Source organism: Colossoma macropomum, unplaced genomic scaffold (assembly GCF_904425465.1).
Source record: "Colossoma macropomum unplaced genomic scaffold, Colossoma_macropomum, whole genome shotgun sequence".
In the NCBI taxonomy this organism is placed as follows: Eukaryota; Metazoa; Chordata; class Actinopteri; order Characiformes; family Serrasalmidae; genus Colossoma; species Colossoma macropomum.
Genome location: NW_023494788.1, coordinates 21779622 through 21793040, shown reverse-complemented (window position 1 = coordinate 21793040; position 13419 = coordinate 21779622). Strand labels below are relative to the sequence as shown.

General features: G+C 40.3%; 1 protein-coding gene across 2 annotated transcripts; it reads right to left on the bottom strand.

Annotated features, from left to right (window-relative positions):
* Positions 1-1095: 1095 nt before the first annotated feature.
* ankrd13d (ankyrin repeat domain 13 family, member D) lies at positions 1096-12539 on the bottom strand. Of its 2 annotated transcripts, none has more exons than XM_036568831.1 (16): positions 11413-12539; positions 10781-10913; positions 10549-10673; positions 10379-10424; positions 10003-10146; positions 8659-8848; positions 8424-8490; positions 7709-7790; positions 7519-7580; positions 5725-5855; positions 5464-5621; positions 5262-5375; positions 4172-4344; positions 2301-2383; positions 1708-1938; positions 1096-1606 (listed from the first exon to the last, which is right to left on the bottom strand). In XM_036568831.1, the coding sequence occupies exons 1-16, from the start codon at positions 11494-11496 to the stop codon at positions 1543-1545; spliced, it is 1887 nt and encodes a 628-aa protein (XP_036424724.1). In that variant the 5' UTR covers positions 11497-12539; the 3' UTR covers positions 1096-1542. The 2 variants fall into 2 exon arrangements, with proteins under 2 accessions (XP_036424724.1, XP_036424723.1); XM_036568830.1 differs by having other exon boundaries at positions 10781-10916; positions 11413-12538.
* Between the last annotated feature and the right edge of the window lie 880 nt (positions 12540-13419).

Here is a 13419-nt window from a genome sequence, read left to right as displayed (position 1 = left end):
CTTTTATTAGTGTTTGTGAGTTCAGACCATGCCTTCAACATGTGGTGGTAGTATGAGTGTAGATTGATTGAGGGAGGGGGAGAACTCTGAGAACTTGGGCTGGAGTTCTGGGCAGCTTCTGCGTATAGCTAGAAGGCCAGATCCCCTCATAGCTGTAGAAGGACTGATGCAGGACTGAGGAACGGGGAGGAGATGAGGTGGTGGTGGGGACTGCGAACACTTCATCATGGGAACGGAAGGAGAGGATGTGAATTTATAGGGCGTTAGATTGAAAGAAGGAGGGGTTTCAGCCATGTTCCTCCCCCCAAACTTCAGTTATAACTACTTAAAGTCAAGAATAATTTATGAATGCAACATTACTTATCCTCTCCCAGCTTCACCCACTCAGTTGATGTTACACTGACTTGTTCACAGCTTTTGTGGTTAAGCTGGTGAATAAATAATTCATTTAATTCATTTGTACAACACCAGATTTTATATAATGGGGTTTAATCCAGCCCTGCCTGCATCACTTAAATCACTGTGTGAATGTAAGTGAATGTAAGTGAAAGTGAATGTATTTCGATCACACTGTACATACTGCTGCTTCTAAACACTACCACCACCATGATTTTACAAGGCTTTTACAAAAATCACTGTTTAAAATAAAAACATATTTCCTGAACTGTTGAGCCAACTGGGTGACATGAAATTTATATAAATCTACACATTCATCCTATATTAAACTATAAAGTGTCATGTAGATAAAATGCTGCTACTATTTTTTTAAACATTATCTCATTCTGAAAGGCCTGTTGCTTACAAATTCCACCTGTCTCATCACTTTTACACTGGAATATAATACAATCTGTAATCTGATTCAAATTCTCAAAGCATATATATTTAATATGTCTGGGCAGAATCCAAACAGAGAGCGAAACATTTCATTCTTTCTCTTAAAAGAGGTGATGTTGGATGTTTGATCCCCCAGTAAGTTTTTTTTTCCCCAAAAAATGATGTTAAAAACCTCCAAACTCCTTTTAACGTAGATTTAAATCTTGCACATAGGCTTCATGCACACAAAGCATGCAGAAAAACTTGAATAAAGAAAGCATGTGAAAGCGTTTCAGGAACATTTAATAATTATACTTCCATGTTGTTATCAGCCACCATATTTAACTTATTTTATGCAACATTATTTTCATCACTTTATGCATTGTCGTAGTCATCAATATGTGATATTCACATGATCAGCATTATATAATGAACATAAAGGTTAAACATTTTTTCACTCAGAATGATGACACTGGAGTTGAGAGGACATCACTCACAATGTCTTGCCATGCTTTTTGTTTCATGGTGTTTATTCATCAGTCTGCTGTCTGTTTTCTCTTTATAATGTGTTATATCTCTCTATCTGGTCCTTTAATCAAGCCCTCTGTTGCATTTCAAAGACTTTATAAAAGAAAAAGGAAGGATGAATCTTTAAGAATAATTTAACATTGCAGAAAAAAAGCACAACCAATAAATAACCCTTAAAACCTGCCTATATGTATACTGTGGTTACTTCTCTGTGAGTGACAGTTGCAGTATCCTTTCAAGCTCTTCTTCTTCTTCCCTTCTTTTTCTGTTGGAAAGCAAACAGAGAAATGCTATTGGTCAGTGTAAATGTTTAAGGCAATAGAAACCTTCTGCCATCTGTAATTTCCACCTTCGTTTTATCATCACCTGTCAAGCTCCTCCTGCTCTCTGCATGACAGTTCCATAGCTAGGCGTAGCTGCTCATCAAAGCTGGATGCCACGGCAAACGCCCCTGGCGCCCGCGGGTCAGCCAGTGAGCCGTAGGAGGGAGGTGAGTTAAGGGCGGGGTCAGGTGAACATGAAAGAGGTTGAGCAGGATCAGGCAATTCCCTTCCCTCTCCTGTAGCCAATGACAGAGACAGGGACTCCTGGATTGCCCTATAAATGAAATGGAGATCAGATTAACAAATGTTTACTCAAGTACACAATCAAAGTCATTCTAGCATTTCTCTTTGTTTTTATCCCTTGCAATTCAACTTTTGGACATACAGTGTATACGTAATAAGAGTTTTCTGTTTTCAAGGTTTAGGGACAAAAAGTCTACCCTTAAACCTCAACATAATTTTTTTCCTTTTAGGTTTAAAAAATAAATTTGTAGCCTTTGTAAAAAACACTCTACATAAAGTCAGAACCACTTTCTCAATTGCAATATTTTAGTAAATGTTTTTCTTGGTTCTTCCTACAAATCCTGGACATTTTTGTTCTAATATTGTATGAAAACAAATACACATACACCTCACCTCTCAAGCTGAGAATCCTCCTCATAAAGTGGAGGCTGAGAAGAGACTGGACGAGTGTTAGTGAGAGCCTCCCATATTGTCACCTAAAGAAAGGAAGAGAGACATAGAGAGCGAGACAGAATGTTAGTAACAGTCATAAGTGGTATTATTTCTGGGCCAAAGCACCATTTATACACATACCATCAGTTACATGCATCTTAGAAGTGATTCCTTAGAAGCTTACAGATTACAAAGCAATGAACATAATTATATCAGTGTATCTGCTGGCAGAAAGTGATGCTAGATGGTCTGAATGAGTAAAGGCTGTTTTTCATAACAACATTCATCAACATTGTGCTCCACAGGTCAAATAAATACATTAACTATACAGCATTAACGCCTTAAACTGCAGGCTTTTTATTCAGTCAATTATTCCAGGACTTATTCCTCAGCAACTATTACACAGATCACTCTACTGAATTAGTTGAAACTGCAATCCCACCATAAAAACACTATTTAAAAACCAATTCAGTATTCAGATACTTACTTACTTACTTAGATACTTACAAGGATTATGTTCAGATTTATTTAAATCCATAGGAATAAGAAAAAAATATATAAAATCATATTTCACAGGGATTTTTTTTATTTGAAGGTGGCTGTCCCAAACACTTATCCATAAATTTCTTTTTAAACTTTTTTTTTGCATTTTATTTTAATGTTGTTTTTAAGAAGTTGTTTTAAATGTTTTAGAAGTTAAAAGACTTAGATTAATCATGACTTCAATTTAAAAAAACCTTATTCAAAAAATGCTGTCTCACATTTTTAATATCACTACCAAAAAACAAAGCGTTTTCATCCATAGGCAGAGCCTTATTTTGGCCACACCCCAGCATTTTAGAGCAGGAAGTGAGACTACATCCCTGGCCACATGGTGAGCAGTTAGATCCCATTATCACACATAGGCTACGTTTACACAGCAGGTAAAAGTGGCCCAAATCTGATCTTTTTCCTCAAATGTGACACAGATGTGTCATCTGTGTGGCAGTGTGAACAGCAAAAAACACACTGAATCTGACATTTTCAATTCTGATTTGAGACGTTTTCATGTGTGTGAAATCCGATACGTATCCGATCTGCGGCAATGCGACTCTGTCTGAACAGCCAGATCGGAATTCATGCAACTTTTAAGTCAGTACAACTCGACATTTGTCATAATTTCGCGCTACTGAGACTCAAACATTTAGGCTGATGTTTCTGTACTAAAAAATTAGAAGAGATTTATCGCAGCCGCTCCGTGTTCAAACGAAATGGCCGATCACGGCCGGGGGAGACAGAGGCTGCAGCGTCAGAGAACAGTTTAAAGAATACGAGGACACAAACCAAAGAAGTGGCTGTGGCCGAATAACGTGCCCTTTTTCGGCAAACTCGAACACATTGTGGGTGATGAGCCCAGCTGTCAACCACTGGAACTTTATATTCGCTCATGTGATGCTGGCGAAGACGAAACTGAAAGCTGCGGGAGCAACTGGCGTTCGCTGGCCATCATGACTGTTTACCTCTGGACGAGCCACGTGAAGTACTGTTCTTTTGGGCATGCGGGTCGGTTTAGGAGCTGATCTCTTCAGACTGATGTCACATACAGATCACATTTAAAAGATAATGTGAACAGCCAAACAAAAAATCGTATTAGGTGAGAAAACAGATTTGGGCCACTTTTACCTGCTGTGCAAACGTAGCCATACAGACCCTTTCAGTTTAAGGGGTTTGTAACTTTCTACTTCAGGACATTTTATCATTAAACATATCAAAGACTTTGACTCCTTAACACTTAAAGCTAGTTTAAAGTCTTTGATAAGTGTTAAGGAGTCAAATTAAGGTTTTGGGGTTACCTGGTCACTTTCTGTCCCTGCATCCAGTAGACTTTGCTGAATGGCGAACTGCAGGAGGTTGTCATCCTCATCTCTCATTGGCTCGCTGCGGCCAGGGCCAAGTGTTGTGTAATCCGGGGGAGGCTCGAACACAGAGGGATCAACCTCACAGTGCAGGGGAGGAGGACTCTGACCTGAAAGGACAAGAAATGAACCGATGGAGATTCGCCAGTAAATTAACCATCTTAAAAATACATATAATGAGTACTTTAGAAATTATAAAAAACACTTATAACTTCATAAACTACTATAAAACAAACTGCATTAAACATTCACAACAGACATAATTCTTAATATTTAAAGAAATGTTCTACCATTTTTTAACCCAATCTTTATCTGTCATATCTGTAGATACGGTTGACTACCCCCAATGATTTCTCTGTAGTTTGAAAAGAACAGACAATCTCCAAACACACTTACAAAAGAAGCACATATTTGCTTGTATTTATACTATCTGTCCTGAGGTTTATAGCAGCCTCTCATCCAATGTTCCTTCCATAATCAAAGGAATTAATAATAGTAACTTTGTGCTCCCTTTGCTGTAGTTACAGTCACTACTGTTTAAACAAGGCTTTACACTAAATGCTGGTGAGGATTTGATTGAATTCAGCTACAAGAACATTAGTGAGGTCAGGTACTGATGTTGGATGATTAGTTCTGCATCACAAATGCTCATTTCAAACATACTGGATGGTGTTCCAACACTCAAGAGGACACAGACACACTGCTCCACAGACCAATCTTGGTAAGTGTCACACCCTCCTAGCCAATGCAAGCTCAAGACAGCTACTCCAGATCATCAAGACAGCTGCTCCAGAGCGTCCCTTTCTATTGGCAACACTTTTCTATGGTGATTACACAATTTGTGTGTGCAATTAATTGCCTGTGTCAGCAGTTGGTGCACCATAAGGTAGCTGGATTCACTAATTGGAAGGGGTATCTAAATACCCTTTAACATTTAGTGTCGTTGGTCCAAATATTGCTATAAGTGCTCTTACATGTTAAAAGATGATGACAATGTTGAAATTATGCTGATGAAGAGTTTCAGTACCTGCATCGGGGGATCCTTGTGGAGAGTGAACAGTAACAGAGCTGACTGGCTCATCGCAACCACACAGATTACTGAAAGTCACTCGTGCATTCAACACATGGAAGAGGGGGATCTCTGAGAGCCAATCAAAAGAGAAAACAACACCGTTAGAAAAGCAATCCTGCACCACCGATCCTGAAAGCTATCTAATAGTCTTTTTCACCTATTTTGACAGGGAAGCCAGGCGGTAAGCGTAGAGTGATGAAGTCACGCAGTTTGGCAAAGTGGGCATTAGAGATAGCCATTAGGTCAATAATGGGTGTCACCTGCTCAGCCAGTGACAGAGGGTGGGCCTCACTTAACCACAATGTGGCTTTAAACCTGAGAGAGAGAGAAAGAGAGAGAGAATATGAGACCGACACAGAGTGTCTGAGAGAACAACAGTGGACTGAAACTGTGTCGTGGACTGCCATAGCGGTGGTACCTCTGCACTTTGCTGGTGAGCTCTATGGGCCGGCCGATGTCTCTACCATTCAGGTTAAACTCGGGGTCAAAGTATTCCTCTGCTGTGATGGCTGTTGGGTTATGGGGGCTGGCACACTGGGACACCTGACTCTGACCATCAACAGAAAAAAACAGCATTATAAAAAGATACAAGCACTGCTTTGTAAACTCTGTAAAGATCATCTGTAAAACTAAAAGATGATTTGAGCTTTGGTGTTGTTAATGTGCCTCGCTTTCAGGCTTTAGCAATTTATCTTAGAGTAAAATCATCCCAAAAAAGAAAAACAGTTGCTAATGCATTTCAGTTTATATGCTGATCGATGCAGGATGCAGTCTACCATTGTTCTATAGAGAGTTTTGTCTCCTAAACACCTACTCAGGTTGTTTTTTCCCTACATTTAATTCTACTTGAGTCATTATTTCACTAAGCAGCAGGGATGTGGGAGCACTCTAATCACTACTGGTGGTACTATTAAGGTTGTAATATGCGACAAAAATGATAATAGCTTCTGAAACCTTTTTATTCTATTAGAGCTTTTTAGAGCAATTAACCAAGATTACATTTCAAGTCCTTACAGCTCACTTCCTGAAATTCCTGCATGAAATCTCCGCAGCCAGCTCTCACAGGATGGGAGATGAGAATCTGAGATTGGTCAGCATGCTCACAGCTCACAGAAGTTATTGATGTACTCAGTAGCTCTGTTTACAACAGAGACTGCTTCATTTTAAAGCAGCAGGCACATTACTATGTATGGCATCCACATACTTTTGGAATGGAACAAGTGCAGAGACCAAATCCTCTAGTCATAGCCATTCTAATATGTGCCAAGGTTTCCTCTATATTTTAACGCTGTACAGGATCTTAAAGGTACAACCTATGTCCAAAAACTGTACAGACATCCATTCTAATTACAGAATTGCAGAATAATTACAGTGCACACACAATTTTCACAATACACGATATGTATCATAATATTTTGATACACAGACAAAATAGTAGTGTCACAATTGCTATTAAAAACTATGATTACAATGATTATTATTTCAATATTTCACATATTGTGCTGCACTAAACCCAATTAAACAGGACTAATAATGCTCTGTTTATGATGAAGCATGCACCTGGTCAGTGTTCTTAAAGTACTGATGATATCCACAATATACTCAGAAAAGCATACAGAGTATCACAATAACAAAATAATCACAATAACAACAAAATATTGCCAACCACTATAATCTCCAAAAGCACTGCCAACAGAATGGGAGGCTCTAGAGCAGCCACACATGAGCCTAAGGTCACCATGCCCAATGCCAAGCGTTGGCTAGAGGGGTATAAAGCTACCCAGGATTGGGTTGTGGAGCAGTGATGGAATACCATCAAATACTTCTGGGATGAGTTGGAGTGATGGCTGTGATCTAGAACTAACAATCAATTTCAGTACCTCACTTCACTACTGCTCTTGTGGTTGAATGCAGTCAAAACATCACAGCAATGTTCCAACATGTAGTGTAAAGCCTTCCCAGAAGAGTAGAGGCTGTTACTGCAGCAAAGAGGGAACACATTCCCCATTGATTCTCTTGATTTCAGAATAAACACTGTGCAGGTGTCTTCACACTTTTGGACTCATAGTGCCTTTAACAAGACTCTAAAATGTGAAGTGTAAACAATCTGTACTGCCATGAAACCTGTATGATTCAACACACAAAATAGGAACAGGGTATTTCATCATAGTAGATCATGGTTATGGAGCATGCACTATTTTATACTCCTCACCCCATTGTTAGACACATGCTGCTCCGCAATCCCAAGGAAAGACTGAAGAGGTGTTCTGGATCCTGGAGAAGTAGAAGCAGAAGAGTATAATGATAAGACAGGAAGAAAATGGAAATAATGCATAACATTAGCTGTTTATCTGGCATTAAAAGTCTTTGTTCATTTTTGTTTAGTGAATGCGACTATGTACCTTTGCATCTGGACTTGTCCTGATCAGAGAGATGTTCAGTTCGAGAGCGCGTCACCAGTTCCACATTACTAGCACTGTAAACCTTCAATAAGTCACATACGTTATCAGCTTTTTAATATGACTACAGAGATGTAACATCCTTCGCCTACACAGGGGAATGTGTTTCTGCAGCACCCCTAACAGACTCATTAATATAATTAATATAATCAACTAAAAAAATCTCAGTAATTCAGTTTAAATGAACTAGGACTCTATGTGAAAGAGAAGGAGTGGAAACATTTCACACAGCAGTGCCAAGATAAAACAAACAGGACAACTGCAGCTTTCTTGATATCAAAAAACTGTAAATAATAGCATTTAAACACAATAAAAACACTTTCATACATATTGATTTGCTTCAGTTTGCTCCCAGTTTTGTAAAACAGCCAACTTCATAGGTGCATGTTTCTCACTTTTTCACATTATTAAAAAAAAAAGAATACCATTCTGTAGTTTCATGTAGTTCCTATAACCATCCCTTAAAAAAGTCACACTGTGAAACCTCTTTTGCAGTGTGAAACCTCTTCTCCCTACTAGATAATTATTATATAAACAATGAAATGACTTGTACAAAAAAAATGATTATCCTTGCTCAAGTATTCAAGATTGCCTGGGAAAGAAATCCAACCAAAACCACCACGCCCAGCTCAAAATTTCTTATTTCTTCAAATCTCACCTTGGCCTCATATCCACTGACCACCTCTGTCTTCTCAGAGCGCCAGCCCCAAATTCCAGATTTGTTCCTGGAAACATCATGAACCTGGAGTCACTGATGTGCATTAGTTTAAGATTAGGTGGTTATAGACACACTCACTGTGGGCGGATGTTTAGTACTGTAGGCAGGTTTAGACACTGTAGAGATGAGAGAACCTGAGAGGTGTGTGGCAGTGAGTAAGTGTGTGTATCTGTACCTCTCGAAGGCGATGTTGCGTGTGTTGAGGTGCGTGGAAACAATGGGAGAGGTAAGTCTCTGTGCTGTGTTTTCCTGTGAGGGCAGCATGGCGGCGAGGAGAGAGGGAGCGTCACGTGGTGATAGAGACAGCGGCTCCGTGTACACCACCTGCTTCTCATGGTCCACTTCCATCACCATGGCCCCACCCTCTGAAACATACACACAGACGCAATGTACATATTCTGTCTGTCCAGGGCCACTTCATCGCTGTCATTCCTTATTGTTAGCCTTTAAAATAAAGGTCAGCAACTACTGAGTGTCATTACGCTAAATTAGACCATTCTAACTGATCTATCCAAGCTCCACCCACAAATATGTTATTCTGCAGCAACTGTTGCAAGGTTGATCAAGGTTTACAGCAAAAAAATCCTATACAATTTTCTACAACTAGGGGCGTAAAGACACACTCAGCCCACAATTTGATTCGATTCTCAACACAAGACTCATGGTTCAATATTATCACAATATTATGAACACACAGTTACTGCAAAAACATGCTTTTTAATACCTTTTTAAGACCTCAACAAAGAAAATATTATTTCCACAGCAAAATAATGCACACTAATGTTTTCTTCACTCAAACAGTTGAAAATCAAAAATGTATTTACATTTTGAAATTGTATATTCCTGAATTTTTCAGTGTATTTGACTTCTGCTGTTCTCTACCCCTTCATTAGTGGTCAGTTTTAAACCACAAACAGGGTTGTTGTTTAATATACACAATGACCATTTTCAGTCCACACTTTAGGCATCATCTTAGAATGTAATACCGCTAAAAGTAAAATGATGATATTTTCAGACATTTTCTGACAGAACTTTTTTCAAATGTATTCTAAGACTTCATAAAACTTTTTAAGGATCTGCAGGATCCCTCGAACCAAATTCAGCTTACTGAAGAACATGCTGGTTGGGTTGTTCCGTGCTGGTTGTTTGCAAAATTTGGTGCTCAAACAATGCAACTGCACTGGAAGTAATTACTAACCGAATGGCTTTTCTCAATGACGCAGTGTTACATTTTTGTATTGCAATATCTTGATGTCACCATGTATTGTTACACAGCCACAATGCCCCTAGCCACAATGTTAAAACAAGCTCAATTCCACAACCAAAGTAAAGTACTTATGATGTATCCTTTCATCCAGATACAAAATAAATACCATTCCAAATGAACAAGTCTAAATGTATGATTTTACGATTTTAGCTTGGCTACAATGTTTCACTCAGTTTGTCAATGTAAGATTTTTTTTGTGGGACAACTTGAGTTCAAAGGATATGCTGACTTTATTGTGTTATTCTGACTCACCTCCACCTTTAAAGATGTAGCTGCGTCGGCCCTTGAGCCAGGTCATGTGCTCAAAGCCCAGAAGTGTGGTGTCCACTCGCAAACACGAGCCACTCTTCCACACACGGTACACGTCACTCGGACACACTTTAGATACCAGAGGCACTGGAAGAGAGGAAACGAGGGAGGGAGAGAAAACAAGAAAGCAAGAAAGCAAGCAACAAAGAGTGAGCTATTCTCAAGGGGTAGCGTCTGTGGAGCTGTCCACTCCTGTGGTGCTGAAATAGTTAACATGAAGGCCCAGAGCCACACAGAAACAGTGATGGAGGAACAGCGTATGTGTAATTTGTTTCTTCTATAGTGATCAGTGCTGTGTAGTGTCATGTATAGTGCTTACCCCAACTTGTAAACTCCCACTTCATCTCCACGTAGAAATCCCGCGCCTGAAATACACAAGACTTTCACTAGTACGCTTTTTTATGATTTACAGTTGCAATGCAAAGTTTAATCACTCCCTTCCACATGACCACTGAGTGCCCTGTGGCAGAGAATTCATACCGCCCTTACCTGTCTCAGTTTGCTAAGAAGCTCCGGAATCCCTGCAAGTCTCTCAGTAGCTCTTTTATAGTCTCTGTACTGGAGGACCAGCTGCACCAGCTCAGGATCTCCTGTGCTGACCGCTTCCTGTAAAACTAAACACAGCGACTTAAACCAACCTCAAGCCTTCGAGGCTACACCACCCGTCCAAACAGGACGCTTTAAAGATCCTAGCCTAAGTACAGCGCAGGGGTTCCCTCACCTGTCCAGCCCTGGGCATTGCTGTGTGTGGGGTCCGCGTTGTGTCTCAGCAGCACCCGCGCAGACTCAAGATGACCAAGGCAGACGGCCAGCTCCAGCGGCGTGCGCCCACGCGGGTCCATGTGCTCCACATCCTGCTGCAGGGAAAGCAAAGATTCACACATACAAGCTAGAGGTGGGCGAAATGGAAAAAATATAACATCGCAATACATCAAGAAGTTTTCAGAACACATCATAATAATTACTTTTTCAGACATCTGATCAGTTGGAACTGAGAAAAAAGAACCAGTAGTGTTACATTAAAAAAATACTATTAGAAACTGTGAATATAATGATCTTTATGCAATATCTGTCACACTGTGCACTGAATCCAGTTGAACGGGACTAATTTTGCTCGCTTTAAAATGAAACGTAGTTGGACACTGTTCTACAAGTACTGACGAAATCCACTATACGTACAGGAAAGTATATTGCACTGCATTGTGACATGAATTATCACGATATCTACATACATACTGTCATATTGCCCAGCCCTGATATATACGTTCACTGAACTCAGCAGCAAGACAGGCCGAACAGTCCCTACTGACACCAACTTACACACAGCAGCTGTCAGTCACTGCATTCACTCACCTGCTTTTTCTTCAGCTCTCTGTCGAGCTCCAGGTACTGATTGTTCCAGACCAGATAGTGCAAAGGAAACGCCTCTTGAGCCATTTTTCCTTTCGAGTCAAAATTTCACGGTTTCGGTTTCGCCTGTTTGCCTCTGCAGCTAGCCGGTAAATCGATGTGCTGCATGAAGGGCTGCTGGTCACCTTTACAGACAAACACCCCTCCAGTCGTTATGAAGCGTTTATGTACCGAAAGCGGGATCAAACACCAAAAGCCCCATAATCAGTACCATTCACAGCAGTCCAAAACAGCCTCCTCACCGTCATCCCTTCACGAAACGGGTTGTAAATACTCTGCTTTAGCCTAAATTCTTGCTATTTAACCGCGACAACTCGTTAGTCAGCTAACCTAGCAAGTTAAGATAGTTTCCCCTTAAGGTTAAAACAACCCTGTCAACAAGCCGAGCGAGCTAACGCTACTTCGGTTTAAATATCGCTTCACAACCAGAGCACTGGTAGCTGACCGTTAGCTAGCTAGCAAGCTGAGGGATTATTTTCTCGAAATGTTACACTTCGCCCATCTTAGTGACCAAAACTGAGTGGCTAACGTGTCAAGTCGTCCAACAAAGTTAAAATAAACAGACTGTCTGGCGAGAATCGTTTATTCTGCCACAAAACCATGTTTCGGTTTGCGAGCTAGCCACGGGTTTTCGGCAGCTAGCTAGCCAACGGCTACCCATCGCTAATAGCTACGGCGGTGCCGACACATACGAACACCTCACGACGAAATTTACAGTCTTTAGTGTAAAGCGAGCCCCAAAAAGAGATTCCCCGTCACTTATGTAATGGTGGCGTGGGCAAAAAAACAGATATAACCCAGCCAAACAGCGAGCAGCGGCCTATTTTCCCCTCCGCATCCAGGTCAGCAGAGCCGCCGCTGCTGCTGCTGTTCCCTCCTCAGCGCTTCAGTGCGGATCCTGATGCACAGACGGGCTGCAGGAGCGGGAACAGGTTCACAGCATCATGGCGAAACGTCGCTCTAGGTAGAAAAAATGAAGCCTAACAGCCCTGGCTTGCACATCCACTCCGTGATTAAACTATTTTATTTATTTATTTATCTGTGTGCGCGTCCCTTTCCCATCAGTACGAGCCCAGACCAGTTTGTGTGCGAGCAACATAAGGGGCACGTCCCATTATTCATTACAGTACTACAGAGAAATACAGTGAGGGGAAACAAGTATTCAGAGTTTGTATCTGATATATTGCAGTGCATGTATTCACTTCATATTTACACAGAGAGTGTCTTTTGGCTTTGTACTTATAAATATAAAAAGTATACGATCATATGCATGAATAAGAATATGTTTTAAAAAACTAAATATGTTCTAGATATTAATGCTGCAAAATAATAATACAAAATAAACATCGTGCAAACTGCCATGGCAAAAAACCTTGAACAGCCCCGACTGTACAATTGGTTAAATAGTATCCTAGTGGAAAAGCAACAGAGCAACTTTAAAAATACTACTACTAATCATAATAATATTTTTTTATCATCATTATTATTATCATCATCTTGCACCACGCTGCACTTGGATGACCTGAACGCAGGGAATGCACCAGAGTCATCTCTATTGATACATCCCACACTAAACTCCTCTGTTTTAGGCCTACTTTTCTGCTAATGGTGCTGAAGCATTTCATTCATTGAACAAAACAGGAATGCTGTAATGTATCAGGAGACATTGGGGCAAATTTCATCATATCGGCCAACAAACTACATGATAAGATGGATGTTTCAACAAGACAACAACCCCAAACATACAGTCAAAATGACTCAAGACTGAGTCCTAAAAAAGAAAGTAAAGGTGCATGGAGGATTTGGAAATTGAAGACTGTCAAGAGGAATGAGCCAAATTTAACTACAGAGCTTCAGAAACTGCAAAAAAACCATAGACATCTCAGAGCTGTAACTGATAACAGCTTTGCAACTAAGTACTAATGTTGTTAATCTGTCTTATATTTTTCC